Source organism: Caenorhabditis elegans, chromosome X (genome assembly GCF_000002985.6).
Source record: "Caenorhabditis elegans chromosome X".
Taxonomy (NCBI): Eukaryota; Metazoa; Nematoda; class Chromadorea; order Rhabditida; family Rhabditidae; genus Caenorhabditis; species Caenorhabditis elegans.
Genome location: NC_003284.9, coordinates 1,810,296 through 1,826,449, shown reverse-complemented (window position 1 = coordinate 1,826,449; position 16,154 = coordinate 1,810,296). Strand labels below are relative to the sequence as shown.

The 16,154-nt window shown below is 33.1% G+C and overlaps 4 protein-coding genes across 4 annotated transcripts; 3 read left to right on the top strand and 1 right to left on the bottom strand.

Annotated features, from left to right (window-relative positions):
• The first annotated feature begins 1,109 nt into the window (after positions 1 to 1,109).
• On the top strand, positions 1,110 to 2,869 carry C14E2.5 (Coiled-coil domain-containing protein 167). Its single transcript, NM_075933.5, has 3 exons — positions 1,110 to 1,567; positions 1,843 to 1,962; positions 2,622 to 2,869. The coding sequence occupies exons 1-3, from the start codon at positions 1,457 to 1,459 to the stop codon at positions 2,832 to 2,834; spliced, it is 444 nt and encodes a 147-aa protein (NP_508334.2). The 5' UTR covers positions 1,110 to 1,456; the 3' UTR covers positions 2,835 to 2,869.
• A 2,245-nt stretch (positions 2,870 to 5,114) lies between these two features.
• On the top strand, positions 5,115 to 7,786 carry C14E2.4 (Fe2OG dioxygenase domain-containing protein). The gene is made up of 5 exons (NM_001373233.2): positions 5,115 to 5,327; positions 5,872 to 6,026; positions 6,448 to 6,606; positions 6,902 to 7,141; positions 7,406 to 7,786. The coding sequence occupies exons 1-5, from the start codon at positions 5,126 to 5,128 to the stop codon at positions 7,583 to 7,585; spliced, it is 936 nt and encodes a 311-aa protein (NP_001359861.1). The 5' UTR covers positions 5,115 to 5,125; the 3' UTR covers positions 7,586 to 7,786.
• Positions 7,787 to 9,687: 1,901 nt separating this feature from the next.
• C14E2.7 (uncharacterized protein) lies at positions 9,688 to 10,044 on the bottom strand (the record flags this gene model as incomplete). The annotated part of the gene is made up of 1 exon (NM_001038436.2): positions 9,688 to 10,044. The coding sequence occupies one exon, from the start codon at positions 10,042 to 10,044 to the stop codon at positions 9,688 to 9,690; it is 357 nt and encodes a 118-aa protein (NP_001033525.2).
• A 4,869-nt stretch (positions 10,045 to 14,913) lies between these two features.
• Positions 14,914 to 15,764, top strand: C14E2.3 (Vegetative cell wall protein gp1-like; the record flags this gene model as incomplete). The annotated part of the gene is made up of 4 exons (NM_075931.1): positions 14,914 to 14,985; positions 15,035 to 15,356; positions 15,477 to 15,581; positions 15,646 to 15,764. The coding sequence occupies 4 exons, from the start codon at positions 14,914 to 14,916 to the stop codon at positions 15,762 to 15,764; spliced, it is 618 nt and encodes a 205-aa protein (NP_508332.1).
• Between the last annotated feature and the right edge of the window lie 390 nt (positions 15,765 to 16,154).

The following is a 16,154-nucleotide window of genomic DNA, read 5'->3' as shown; positions in this document are numbered from 1 at the left end:
GAATAGTGATAGTCTGTAATTTATTACAGTAGAAGCTACGCTTTTTTCACAAAGGATTAAAGATGTATCACGGCTTGCTAAAATCTACCTCTGGTTGAAATTTAGAATTCGGATACCATAAAAATGTTTGGAATCAATAATTTTGAAAAATTATTTTTATACTTTTTTTACGATGACGATGATTTATAATAAAGCATTTGAATTTTCGAAAAGCTCGCAAAGCTATAAAACTGGACCAAAAAGGATGGAAATGGCATGAAATAAGCAAATATTCATCCAGATGCTCCATAATCTCTTTCTCCTCTATCTTATCACATGATAGATCACACACACTAATGAAAGTTTGAATCATAATTACTCATAGAAACCTGAGGATTTCAATATGAGATATGAAAAATTCGTATCGTGATCTTCTGATTAAAATGGAATTTCCAACATCAAAAGTACATCAGAAAACCAATTTTCTTTATTTTGAGGATTTTTACGGGCGAAGGCATGATGGGCTCTCACGGGGTGTACGTTGGGTTTGTGAGATTTGATTTTCAGTTTCAGGTTAAATAAAACTAATTGTAAAAGACCGACATTGTTTAATGGTGTTTTCAAGTTATGTAATTTTGTAAAAGTAAGTGTCTCATAAGGCATGAGGCTTCCATGGGAGGCAGGCGCGGTTTCAGGGTCTGGCGCCTGCCTCCAACCTGCCCGCCTCACGCCGCCATCTCGCCTTATTTCTACACTATGGCGAAAAGTCAAAGGCTTGGTGTTTACACCACATAGTGCGAAATATGTTTCTTAATGCCGCGGCCGACACTTTTCGGGTTCCGCGACGCACTATACAAAAGGCGCGTCTCGCGGCGCTAGGCGTGGAAGGTCTAGTGACTGAAATGATTTTAATCACCTCGGCTGAAGAAACTACCGGTGAAGAACAAATTCCGTGAAGTTTCCAAGCTTACCTTTGCCTGTTCCGTTTTCCCTGAAAAAGTGTTAGATCGATTTTTTCCCATTTTATAGTAGTTATACAGCTATACATTTTCAGGGAGCAGTTTAAACTATTTTCTTCCAATTTCCATTTGGTAGTCCAAAAGTTGGCTCAGATCCTCTCCTTTAGAGTATGTCCTCCTTGCCAGCAATCACTAAATGTAATCTGAAAGTATTTTCTAAAAATATTCCACGCACCATTTTCCAAGGATGTCCAGTTTTCTTCAAACATTTCAGCATACGTATAAATTTTTGAAAATCTACAATAATTAAGCTAAAAATTTTGAGCCCCGCTCCACAGCTAGCCAGCATTGATAATCTTTATTCTAGGCGTTTATCAAGAGATTTGATAGTAAAACATGCAATTTCATACCCCCGCTATACATGTTATTGTCAGAGTAATAAGTCCCAGTGGAAGCTCCTAATAGGCATATAAAATGGCTGTAAACCAGGAAACAAAGTTTTTTTTTCAGTTTCCATGATGGACTCCGATTATGACATTGTGCATACTGCAATGGAAATTCCAACATTTGCCAGAGCTCTGAACGCGGAGCCTAAGAGCCAGCTCTTTTTGAAAGAGAATCAAGATAGTGTGAGTTATTTTTATCGTGTACATTACCACTTTTATACAGTAATTGAACTTGGGAAGTTTGAACTAAAATAATAAATAAAAAGTTTCCTTAAAACTTGAATCTATAACAATTCCCTAACCAAGTAGAATAAACTACAAAAAAAAAGTTTTTTGCAGAAATTTAGCCTATAATTTTTATAGCCAAAGATTTTGGAGCCAGACAACTATGGTTTCAAATTTTTTTGTGATTTTTTAACATCCTTGCCTTTACCTTCAATTATATATTTCATTTCCAGCAGCCTAGGCTTCTCGTGTCTACTGCTGAAAAAAATGGCTCAGTAATTTCCAATTTCAAATCTTCCTGGAATCACTATTACATCGAAGACAACTCCTCTTCCGATGAGAACATATCTCAGGTAGGGCGCACGGAGACCGTTATTCATACATGTTTTTAATGTCAGTCACGCGAAATTTTCCGCGACCCGACTCGCTATATACTCCATTGGGGTTTCACGTTTTCTGACGCAACGTGAGGAGGCTGCATAGCAACGGTGCATGCTAAGGGGGATAATTAGTGGGTTAGAGCTCGGTGGGAATGGCGAAAATGGTGGGAAATTTAGGTTGATTAAAGAGAAGAATTATTATAATCTTGCCCGCATTACTAAATTGATGATTCTAAATACTCAAGAATCACGTGGTGTCAGGCTGTCCTATGTCGATTTGATCTACAAAAATGCGGGATTTTTTCTCAAAAAATGTGACGTCAGAACCTTCTTAACCATGCAAAATCAGTTGAGAAATCTGGTCTAGGTAGATCAAACCGAAATGGGACAGTCTGGCACCACTTGAAGAATGGGTGCTTATATTGCTCTCTATATTTGTAAAAAGGAAAATAATCAACTAACAAAATGTCTAAAATATTTTTTAATTTCATAACGTTTTAATATGTGCCGAATACCCTGTTTGTTACTCCACATTATGATATTTGAATACTAGTTGTCTGAATTTTTACATTTTAATAAAATTGCATAGTTCGTATTAGCACGTTTCTGTATTAAGGCACAAGTTTCTTCAGACCACCGTATTTGACAGCGAAAGTTGCCGGCTCGACGATCTTGCAGAGTACGTGCAGATGCTGGCTGCCAAGCAGGCTCGGTGTAACGCAAACATCAAGAAGCTGGAACAATCGACACGAAACTTTGCCTCCATCGCAATTCCAGCTTTTGTCATCATTCTTCTCATTCTTTTTCTTTTTCTTGTAGATGTTAAGCCAAAAAAGGCATTTTGAGCGTCATCAAATTCCGCAATATTGTATTTGGAAAAAGTTTGATAAATTGGCTCTTATGACTATTTTGTCGGAACTGTTCGAAACTAACAACAGTTTGAAGTTTGAACATTATACACACTTTTTATTTGGCATTTATTAATATATTCCAACTTTAGATTGCACAGACAGTAAAACCTTCCGGTATTTTTTAAACTTTTAGGCTTTTTTATTAAAAAATGACTGCAAATCCAATTTACTTTTGAAATGTGGGCATATAATAACACAAAATACAATTTTTTACATAAACTTTTGGAGGGAAAAAACAAGCAAAATAGGAGAAGCTAATAACTTAATGTTAACTCGGAATTTGGTGAGAATATTTTCCTAGCATTAACTAAAAAAATTGCTATCAGTTAAATGTATTCCACTGAAATGCCACTATGAATTTCTTAAGTTTTTGCATATGACGCTGAAATCGAATCGGGCCGTAAAAGTCAGAAAGTAGAGATTTTGGTCTAAATTTTATATATCATGGAGTGTTCACTACAAAAATGGTTGATTTATTATAAAAATCTAAATTTATTTAATTGAAGTGCCACAGCGAATTTTTTTTATTTTTGGTATATGACGCTGAAATAGAATCGGGCCGTAAAAGTCAGAAGTAGAGATTTTGGTCCGAAATTGTTATATCACAAAGTATTTACTACAAGGATGGTTGATTTATTATAAAAATCCAAATTTGATGATTTGATGACTTGATGATTTTTCATTGTTCAGATTTATTACTTAGTTTTTGATTTTTCTTGTAAAATTTGAAGTAAAAAAAATATGAAGTTTGTAACATTTTCAGATTTTTTAGATAACGAGTTTCAGCCTAATCAGCAAATTGTTGTGTTTAAGATTGTCGTATGAAAAAAGCAAATGCATTGATACGATTGTTTTCAGTTTTTTTTTTCAATTTCCGTTCAATGAATCTTGAGGTTAGTAATTTTATCCATGTATATCCAGATAATTTTCAAACTTGAAACAATTGTTTTTTACCGAATTGAGCTTAAATGCATGAAAATTTAATATATTTAGTAGTAATCCTTTTGATCAGATTGTTTGTTTTTGTTTCGTTTTTCTCTTACTTCCAATTTTTCAAAGTTGACACATATTATTAAAATTATTATTAATATTGTTGAATGACCTTTTCATAGTTCCTTCTTGTATTTTCAGGAGTCTCTCTTTGTACCTTTCACAGTATTACACTTTTTCTTTTTCAATTTCTGACACTGCAATAGGTCAAACTTGTGTATGCATAACTACATGACGGACTTTTATAGCTGAGAGCAAGATGGCAATTATAATGGAGACAAATGATTAATACTTGTTTTGTTTTTTCTCTTTGTTTAAGTGATGCCCAGTCGAATGTGAGAAGGGTGAGACGTTTTATTTTTCTTGTCGGTTTAATGTGTAACACACATAAGTGGTCAGTTAAAAAGTGTTACTTTGTTAATAAGTGTATGTATCTTTGATAGAAACTTCTCGCTTAGTTCTGAAGGGAAAAACGTTTGAAATAAAAGATTGTTCGTAAATTTGAAAAATGCTAAGTGTTCTTCATTACAACTGATAAATAAATAAATCAATCAATAAGAGTTTATAGGTTTCTTAAAGAGGACTTGTCAAACTTCACCTTTTTCTGAATAAATTAAATTTATTCTATTTTTGCTTTGCAACGACTTACTCAACATCAAGACACACATAACCCGTGGAGGGAAAAGCATAATATTTGTCTTTTTTTAAGTAGTACCTGGAAGAAACAAACGCCAAACGTTCTACAAAAAAAAAACGAACTGTTTTGAAAGTCAACGTCCAGAACCAAAAAAACCGACAATTTTCTCACATAATATTTGTTTACACTGTATAATAAAATCGATTTCGATGCCAACGCGTTCCGTTTTCTTCGTTTTAAAATGCTTCCTTTTTTTTGTTTAAATTCAAGATTTTGATATTGATTGTATGATAACAAAACTGATATTCAAATTAAATTTTAAAAAATTAATTTAATATCATTTTTTTAAATATTATATAGAATTTTCGGATTATTGAAAAAAAAAACTTATTATATAGCCATGGAATTGTTCAATTTCAGACACAATTTTTTCTACACAAGTTCCTGTTATTTTACATAATAATTTATTTTGAAGTCTCTAGTTTCTCAACAATTTTTTGTTTTGAAAGTAAAATTTTGTACGTGAAAAACTTAGATTTTTCCAACTCCCGATCCTTCATCAAATACAGAAATATGATTTTTTTAACAGAAAATTACCATGAACTATTTTCAAACCCTCTTCATTTGTGTGCTCACCATCATTGGCACATATTATGGATATCATAATATGTTCTCAAGCCACTGGGAAGTTGTTGAAAAGGTGAATAAAAAGCCTCAGTTTGTTGGTGAAGAATTCTGGCCAGTCGAGGCAACTCAGATGTGCGATAATGAAGACTGGGATACAACATGGCAAAGTTCGGGTGAGCATTTAAATTAAACTATTTTTTGTGATTTAATACAACTCGAAAATATATGTTGAGCTTAAATTATTAGAGCTTCAGATTTTTCAACTTAACAAAAATTGTTTCCAATGAGGGAGTAGTCTTGATAAATTATAAATTGATAAAATTGAGATTGATAAATTGAAAAAAATGAAAAGACTTTTCAAACAAAGGTATTTTGGAAAAAAAATCTGAAAACTCATCACTACTACCTATCCAATGGTTTTTAGAGAACCCAAAAATGTGAATTTTAAGCTAAATTACGGCCAATTGCAGTTGGTGGCCTAAAATCCTAAATTGTTGGCTTTGAAAATCAAACTTAGGTTTTTAAAACAATTTATTAGCCTTTGAAATTTATTATAAACCAAAAATTTGCTGAAAATATGGAAAATGAAAAAAGTTATCAATTTTCCAAAAAATTTTTTGAAAAACAAAAAAATTGCGAAAAAAAATTCGAAAAAATAGAGACAAATAAAATTCAAATTCAAATGCGTTTTTTCCTTCAATTACTAATATTTTTCAGAATCCATTTGCATCCGGTACGTTCAACAGTTTTATGAAGTTCGAATGGAGATTCTGAGCTGGAGCCCTCCCCTTGTGATTTACCGGGACGTTTTTTCAAAGAAGCAGGTCTCGGACTATTTGGAACTTCTGAAAAACCTGAAAATGAATGAGCAGGTAGGAAAATGGAGTTTTTTTCTGGCGATATTGTTGTTGGAGGTTGAAAAAAATTAATGAAATTTTCTGAGTTTTTTTTTCAATTTTCAAAATTGGGATGAACTATTTTTGAATTCACGCGCAAGTGAAGTCCTAGTTTTGACATTTTCAAACCAAAGGAATCTCAAAATTAGATAGTTTGCAAAAAAAAAATAAAAATAAAGCTTTTTCGTTGTAACTTGAAAAAGTTATAAAAATTTTGAAAACTGTTATATTTTTTGACATTTGTGTTTCAGCAATTGAGAACTGATGCGATAAGGAAAAAATGGCAAAATTTAACATTCCAGCTTAAATCAGCTAGAGCACTTCTTCACGTTTAAAATACCCAGAACCGTTACACCTCCTCACATCCAGTTCAAATACCTAATCATGTTAATTCCAGAAAGTCGTCAGAGATGACGGAGAGATTGCCTACTCCACTTATCGCCAAGCCAACGGCACAATCACACCGGCTCACTCTCACGCAGAAGCTCAATCCCTTATGGACACCGCTACTCAGTTGCTGCCAGTTTTTGATTTTCAATATACCGAGCAGATCAGCGTACGTTTTTTTTTTGAAGCTTAATGTACTGATTATTCACCAATTTTTGAATCTAAGAATTTTGTTAACATCCAGTTTTATGTTCTAACTATATTTGAAAACATCATAATTTTTCCCTTGACTTCCCCCTCCAAAAAAAACTCCAAAACTAAAAAAATATTTACCTAAATGGTTGATGTTGTCAAAATTTTATAAATCTCACTCTGGATAAAACTTAAGCAACAGACATCTCGCGAGTCAAATTTTGACAATTTCCATTTCAAATCGAAAATTCTACCTTTAACATCAATTTCAGGCTCTGTCCTACATCAAAGGAGGACACTACGCCCTGCACACCGACTTTTTGACCTTTGCAAATGCAGAAGACTCGAATCGTCATTTCGGCGAGATGGGAAACCGTCTTGCAACTTTTATTATGGTTTTTAAGAAGGCCGAGAAAGGCGGAGGAACACTGTTCCCTCAATTGGGAAATGTCTTTAGAGCGAATCCTGGAGACGCATTTTTGTGGTTTAATTGCAATGGCAATTTGGAGCGGGTAAGAAATAGTTTTAATAATTTTTAAATAAGCCTCCATCACATACGTTTGATCCATAAAAATTAAGTGAAAGGAGGAACGATTATGGGTTTTTTGATTGGTCAAAATGCTCAAAATGTAAACAAGCCTAGGCTTAGGCTCAGGTTTAGGCTTAGTCTTTGGCTTACTCTGGGCGGTGGGAAGAAAAGAGAAAATCCAGAAAATTCACCCGCATGCAAATACACAGTTATACGTTCTCCCTTGTTATTCCAATAATATTTCCAGGAGGCGAAGTCTCTCCACGGTGGCTGCCCAATCAGAGCTGGAGAGAAGATCATTGCCACGATATGGATTAGAATTTTCAACCAGCCAATTCGGGAGATGCAAGAAACTGGTGGATCGTTCCATGCCGGGCTCTTGATCCCAGAAAACCACGAGTTTTCATCTCTGCAAAACTTTTTGTAATTTTTAGAAATATGCTATACTTTTTTAGTATTTTTTGTTTTAGTAATTGATTTGTATTGAGTTTTGAATTTTTGTTTAGTTGTTGGTTAGATTTGGTTAATTCTTGTTTTAAATTTTAAGTTTATTTTAAATTTTAAATGTCAAAAAAATTATGGGTTGTTTTTTATCAATATTTCCTTTGCCATCTATAAATTCTCTTTGGTTTTTTTTAAACGTTTTCAATAACAAGTCATGTTTAGTGACTATTTGTAACTTTATTGAATTTCCTAGGATTTTCCTGTAGACGTTGAAACGCCTGCCTACCTGATCTAAAAGCTACCTACGACTAAATTCGCGCCTAACAAACGTGATTTTTTTTTCATTTTTTAATTTGACTTTCATCAAACTGATTAAAAAAATAAATTTGTAAATTCACGTAAGAATGCAAGAAAGTGGCAAAAAGCTGGCAGATTTTTGGCAGGCGGGGTGTCTTGAAACCGCGCCTGCCTACTAGAAAATTCGCTTTCCATATATCTTTTTTGTTTGCTTTTTTTCTCTCAAAACCTCAATTATTCTAGCTTGCATGTAATAAGCTAATAATTTTTTTTCCCCTTTGTACATACTTCTTGAAAATTTAGTTTTTTATTTTTTTAGAAAAAAAACTCACAAATCCAAACCTCCTCCCGCCTCACTTTTGTGTTCACAAGAGAGTTGATTATAGCTTCTCTTATCAAGTCTGTTGAAGCTACATATTATGCGAAATTGTTTTCTTATAGTTTTGGATATGTTTTTGTTTAATTTTTTATTTGATTTTATAAAAGATTCCTTTAAAAATTTAGAGGCAGATGAGATCTATGAACAAATAAAGTTTAATGTGAAATTATTTGTGTCCTTTTTTTCATTGCTTTGAAGCAGATTTTTAAAAATTTCTGCAAAATTCGGTTTCGAAAAACTTCATAAATTCAATTCTAGTAGGAAATGCTCTGAAACTTTTTTCAGATCAAATTTTTCCTACTTCAATAAAAAAAAAGCTTCCGATATTGATTTTCATACTCTAAAAAATCATTTAAACTTTCAGATGGTACCTTTTCCTTCACTTCCAACAGAACATACAACACATGCCGACGTGTCTTCCGTAGCAATTACTCCGATAGTGACTTGGCATCTTATTACTATTTTCGGATTTATTGGATTCGTTATTGTGACCTGTTTGCTTGTTCTTATTATTTTACTGGGTGTTCTTGAGGCAAGAGATAATGAAAGCAGGTTCAGTTCGGAAATAAGTGAAGATCAGGAGACTTTTTCATTTTTCGATTATACGTTTACTTGATTGAAATGAAGAATTTAATTGAAAAATTATATCAGTAACATTTTTACAATAAGAACTAATTTAAATATTTTCGAATTTAATTGGTTTTCAGTACTTCAGATATTTTGAAAATATGGGGTTTTTGCCATTTTTAGAAAATGTGAAGCATTTTATATGACACATGCTCATTTTTCTTCCTCAAAATGTTATGAAAGTTGGAAAATTCAGGGATTACTATGCTTTATAAGTATGCTTTAAATTCGGATTCAAAAATTTTAACATACAGTGTCGGCCTATTTGCCTTTAATTTTCAATTCCGGCAATTTGCCAAATTGCCGATTTGCCGGATATCAGACTTGCCGGAAATGATTAGACGGATTTTTTATAAGACATTAAGACATTTCAAACTGTGTCTTTCTCAATTTTTTTTTCAGTTTTCCTTAGATATTTTCATAGAATTTGCTTATTTTTCAAAATAGATGTAAGAACATTTATAGGATGTGTTTAGTTTTTCCATTTGAAATTGAAATTCTGAAATTTCCAAAAAAATAAGTGCGATACCACAATTTGCCGAAAATGATCCAATTTGCTGGTTTGCCGATGTGTCGGAAATTTTCAATTCCGGCGACTTGCCGATTTGCCGTTTTGCCGGAAAAAAGTGGTTTGCCGCCCTTCCCTGAATCATAATATTTACTGTTCATCATTACAACATGTACTTACTAAAAAATGCTAACTTGCTCAATCAGGAAATTTATTACGCTAGTTTGCAAAATATTTCATTTTATTCAAATAATGTTATAAAATAATCAAAATTTTAATTTCCCGAACTCTCCATCTCCTTCGGTGGCATCTCCTCTCGTCGAATATTCCTCATCTCCTCATCAATCTGATCCACGACATACTGATGGTACGACGGCTGGGCTTCTTCTTGGACTCCCTTCTCGAGCATTTTATTTGAATACGAGAGCTCTTTCTCTTGATCCTCAATGATGTATCCATTGAACAAAGTGGTGAGAACTAGTAGGCACGTCGTCGCAAAGATGATCACCGGAGTCCATCCATAGTCAAATTTTGGGAACTCATCTTCGGTCTCGGGCTTTTTCTTGGGTTTCTTCTTGAGCGGCGGCTTCAGTTTGATGAAATTGTTCTTTTTGGATGGGTAGCCTTGCATCTGGAATTTTTTTTTCGTTAAAATAAAAAAATTCGGAGAGGACATTATGTTTTTCGCAATTTAAATGCTCCAGAGAAAAAACTCAGAGTTCAGTGAAAATTTAGCATTGGACTGAAACATTGGGGAGAGTGTTTAAAACTACTACTATAGTGCCAAAAATACCAAATCTTCTAGAAAAACTTTCACTTTAAAAGAACTATTTTTTTTTCAAAAAGTGAAAATTACTCCGTTTTTGACACAAAATTTTGGAAGTCGACCGAAAATGTTTTTTTCTACGATTTTTTTACTTTAATTTTGTTTTAATTATTTATGTTCAAATATTCTAAATGTCGGAACAAGCGACATTGCACAGGATTTCCCTAAAAGCTTGTTTTTATACTCGCCAACTTGGCAAAACTGGAAATTTGAAAAATCATTAAATATTTTTTGGAATTTTTTTATTATGAGATTTGGTCGACTACTACTACACCTTCAATTTGCATGGACTTCGCAAAACAAGTCTAATGAAACATTGAAAAACTCTAAAAACCAACTTTTTAAAAAATCTCTAAAAGATCGTAAAAGTTTGAAATCAGAACTAAACAAAAAAGAAAAATTGCAATAATCAAAGCTCTTTTGACAAAACATTCAGATCACATGTAGTATACTATTCTCCTGAGGACTAACCATAGCTTACATCTTCCACAACAACCGAGTATTATCTCTATAGCAACGATATGATAATATCATACTCGTTTGGAGTCCCAAGGTACTTGCAGAATATTCTAGATTTTTGGTAATTATAGGTTTTTAGTTTTGTTTTGCGGGGGCTGGTTCTTTTATATTTGTGCTTTCGGTCTTTTTGAAATAAAAGGGGAGCAAGAAGCAAAGGACTCCAATTTTAACGAAAAAAGAAGATTGGAGACGGTGAAAAATAAACAATTTTCAAAAATTTTAAAAATATAGAGAAGCTCATCCGAGAAAGCTGTGTTGGTTTTTTTTTTCGAAGAAAAACTTCTTTTTTTTTAATTTTTAAATAAAATGTTGATACTCACCAAATATAATTTCAGCAGTCATTGAAAGTTTCCTCCTTAACTTTTTCAAATTGAGCTGCTGCAGGTAATAACGATATTTAAACAGTCCTTTAGAAGTCTGGGGTAACGTTGCAAAGGTGATGGTGGCCATGCTGATTCTGAAAATGTCCGAATTTTTTCTGCACAACTTTAAATTTTAATTGTATTACAACTATTCTCATTTCAACAATGTAGAAGTAGAACAGTTAAATTTTTGAAACAATTGAATTTTTTGGCTCACAATTCTACAAATTCCAAACCATTTTGTGCATTTTTGAACTAACGCTACTCAATTTTTAAAGGTGATGATGTGCCAAAATCTGAAAAAAATTTTGTGGTGTTTTATTATGATATTCGGCAGTTTTGGAATACTACACTTGGCGCTACTTTAAAAACAATATTAAGCAAAGAATTAAAAACTTCCTAAAAACCTTTTTGTCACTTTTTAAACTTGTTGCTTCTGTGGTTTTTTTTCTTATTAAATTCTGATAAGATTTGTGTTTTTTGAAATTAACTCACGCAGTATACTGTGAAATACAGTATGCTGTGAAAATTTGTTAAATCGAGAAGGGCATCCGATTCCAATCGGCATCCAATTTTTGTCGAGCATCATTTGAATAATTTCAAAACATAGGCACATAATGACTAAAGTTTTTGGGACCATTCAAGCGTCATCAGGTTGAAAAATGTTGAATTATTTTCCGATTTGGTAATTGTCAAATAATCGAAAATTCTTAAAAAATAAGGGTTGTTATTCAAGTTTTTCTACTCAAAAAGTATTTAAAAAATCTTGCACATCCCCGGTGTGCATGTTTTCCACAGAGATTATATTTTAAAATCATATCTGAACATTCGAATTTTCTGTTTGATCCGTTCGGAATTCATGAGAAAATTTTTTTGTATGAGTCATAAATTGGTGATCAGTCTCAAGTCGGTTTACAAAACACAAAAAATCCATCAGATAGGAAAAGGACAATTGTTTTTTTTGTGCATATCACGTCCTTGTCGATAGTTTTTTTCCTTGCCAACAGGTTCTAGTTTTATTTTGTTCAAAGCATCCATTCTCATTAGCTAAAATTTCTCATGTTCCGAGCGTTGCGACCTTTTGCACATTGTTGTCATTTTTTCCCAAGAAACATGAACAAAAAATTATTGTCAAACCACCAAAAAATCAAAAAAATCTAGAAACGAGTAATTCAAATCCCTGAATAGATCTGTAATTATTTTTGCACATTATCTCGTGATAAGTCGGTGAAAATCTAACACAGGGCTCAAATCTAACATCTAGCACAGGGGACAGCAATCAAAAATTTTTGGCATTTTAAAATTTTCGGCAAAAAAATGTTTTAACTAAAAAACTCAAAAAAATTATAATTAGTAATTTTTTAAATTCATTTTAAGAATGGGAAATTTTATACCCGACTAGCATGCAATGTTCTCCCCGTTTTTTTAATGTTTTTCTGGTTACGATGTGTAAAATTTCTCATTTTATGTAAGTCATCAAGTTGGTCTGATTCAGTATTTATTTATGTTTTGATTTGGTTGTTATTTTGTAATCATGATGAAATAATCAATACTGATTGGTAACATTAATAATTGTTGTGGACCACTTACTAACTTTTCCTTACTTCACTTTACTCCAACCAGTTTCCCAGTGAAATTTTTCAGATTCATACTTCTACAATTTCATACTCGTCAAATTGAAATGGAAAATCGAAACGAGAAAAAAGATAAAAATTGGAAAAATTGGAAAAAGAAATTTAATCCGTTCTCGAAAAAAAGCAAGAAGGTATTATTCCGCTTATTGAAAGGTTAAAGGGGGAGTAGAGTTTGTGGGGAAATATATGTTTCTGACTCTAATTTTGCCCCTGATACCGAATATCGATGTGAAAAAATTTTAAAAAATTTCCCTGATTTTATATTAATTTTTAAAATCCGAAAATCCATTGGATGCCTATATGTGAGTTTTCAAACGCAAAATTTTCCCGCCAGAGACGCCCCGCCCACGAAACGGTGCCGCACGTGTGGGTTTACGAGCTGAATATTTTCCTTCTATTTTTATTTGATTTTACACCGATTTTCGTCGATTTTTCTCATTTCTTCTCATTTTTTTTGGTGTTTTTTATTGAAAACTTTGTGATTTTCGTAAATTTATTCCTATTTATTAATAAAAACAAAAACAATTCCATTAAATATCCCATTTTCAGCGCAAAATCGACTGGAGACGAGGAAAATCGTCTGGAGATAGAACGGATCAACAAGATTATTATTATTATTATTTTATCATTAATAATATTTATCAATTTTCTTCTGAGAGTCTCATTGAGACTCTTATTTACGCCAAGAAATAAATTTAACATTAAAATTGTTCATTTTTGAAAAAAAATAATTAAAAAAACACATTTTTTGGAAAAAAAAATTGTCCTCGAGGATCCTCCGGAGCGCGTCGAATCAATGTTTCCGGAACTCTGAAAATTAAATGTTTGTATTATTGTAGAACCCTTTCGTTATTGAGATTTGATAACTTTTAAGAAATAAAATTTTCGCAGTAAGACATTAAAACATTTCACAATTAAGCTGGTTCTGAACTGTGTGAAGTATATTGAAAAAAACTAACTGATACAAAAATATAATTTTATGATAGTTTTCTGGATGTCCCAATATAAACGATGTCAGTTCTGCGACATGCTACAGTCATCCACTAAAGTAACCCGAATACCGACAAAAGAAGAGGAACGCCAACTTTGGATAGACGCTCTAGGGGCTGATTTTGGTCGGAAAACGCTTAAATTTTCAGCGAACGAACTATTTTTTATATTTTGATTGATTTTAAATAATATTTGCCATAAGAAATTCTCACTTTTCCAGGAAACGTCGTTTCGCCGCGATTTTCCGTCTCCAGTCGATTTTGAGCTGAAAATAGGATATTTAATGGAATTGTTTTTGTTTTTATTAATAAATAGGAATAAATTTACGAAAATCACAAAATTTTCAATAAAAAACACCAAAACAATGAGAAAAAATGAGAAAAATCGACGAAAATCGGTATAAAATCAAATAAAAATAGAAGGAAAATATTCAGCTCGTAAACCAACACGTGCGGCACGGTTTCGTGGGCGGGGCGTCTCTGGCGGGAAAATTTTGCGTTTGAAAACTCACATATAGGCATCCAATGGATTTTCGGATTTTAAAAATTAATATAAAATCAGGGAAATTTTTTAAAATTTTTTCACATCGATATTCGGTATCAGGGGCAAAATTAGAGTCAGAAACATATATTTCCCCACAAACTCTACTCCCCCTTTAAGGAAAAAAATTCCAGGATTCTTCGGGGAACAGCAAGCCAGAGGATCTTCAAACCGGTAAGAAATTAAACTATTGTTGCTTGTACTGCAAACGTTGTTGTTTTAGTTGTAAAAATAAAAAAAAAACCCAGTCTCTAGTAAAGGCTTATACGCAGACGCTAAAACGCTTGCCGCGCCTTTTGTATAGTTCGGCGGGAAACTCGAAAAATGTCGGCTGCGGCGAAAAAACCATTTTTCACTTTTCAAAAATCATATAAAAATTAGAGTTTTTTTTCTGAATTTTGAACAATTAACTTCAATTAGCTTGAGCACCGGTGCCTAGGTAGGCTAGGAAGGCTAGGTGGACTAGGAAGGCTAGGTAGGCTAGGTAGGTCATTGTGGTACCATAAGCATGATTTAATCGCAAAATCTCTAGGTGATTTCGAATTTTTTTTTCTGGTTTAAAAAAAATTTAATCTTACCGGTATGAAAAATTATATGTATATCCTAAAATTGAAATATCAAACATACTAATGTTTTTCTTTCAAGGTCAATGCCACTCCCAGCCAAATCCGGCCATCTGCGAGAGCTGTCGAATTAACACGGTGAGCCAAGCCAGTTCATCAAAAATTAAAAAAAAACTACCGTTTTCAGAGCCCCATTCTCCATACTCCATTCGACTGCAATCAGGATCCACGAAAGAAGCAGATCAGAGTGATCGTTCCAACAAGAATTGCCCCGCCGCCTCCAATCAAAGAAGCCAGTTGTCCCAATCTGCCACAAATTCGGATTCACGATCCACTGGTCTTCTCGGTCATCAGTGAGCAGACTGAACAAGCTTCTACTTTTCCAACCGATATCCCAGCTGCAGAAACTGCTCCAAGCCAGAAATTGAATTCCGAATGCGGCATTGAGAAGAAGCAGCCAACAGTCACAGCTCCGGTCACAATAGATTCTAGCTCAACTGCCGAGCAAGGTATGTTAGAGAGCTGGGCGGCAACCGATATTTTCGGCAACCGGCGATTACCGAAGTTGCCGAACCCAAAAAATTTCGGCAACTGGACATAGATCTCCTCTTTACAAAAAACAATTCCAGAGCCACCACAGAAAACCCAATCGACTTCTGTCTTGCCAAATGTTAGCCCATTTCCAACGCCTCCCCCGGTGCCGCCAAAGCCGACACATTTGATGGCCAGAATGGGTAAATTATTTTCAAACATTTTCCTACTGACCCTTCTCTGCATTCAAAATATTATATTTTTCAGATAGTCAGTGCTCCGGCCAACAGGCAAAGACATCATCGAAGGCCGAAAACCCGGTATCCTCGGCTAAGCCGGATGAAGTTTTCCAACAAATGCCAGTTTCCGGCAGCTTTTCTATTTAAAACGGATAACATATTGCAATTATATTATCGGTAATTTTTATGTTCAAATATTTTCAACCAGATTATACATATGTATAGGTATTTCCCATTGTATCTTTTTTCATCAACTTTTCCCATTTTTCCAATTTCCTACTAGATTTTGAGTTTTACTTTCTATTTCTGATTTTATCCAAGTCCCAATCTATTTGTATTCGTAAATTGTCAATTCGCAAAATCGTGAATTTGTGATTTTTTTTTCTGTAATCCTATTTTGTTTTTTTTTCTTTAAGCCAATTTCAATATTCATTTAATAATTTAATGTAAATTTTCAAAATTTTTTTTTAATTTTAAATTTGTATCTAATTCAATGGTCTGAAAGCTATTTTGATATATTTTTCATTTTTACATTTT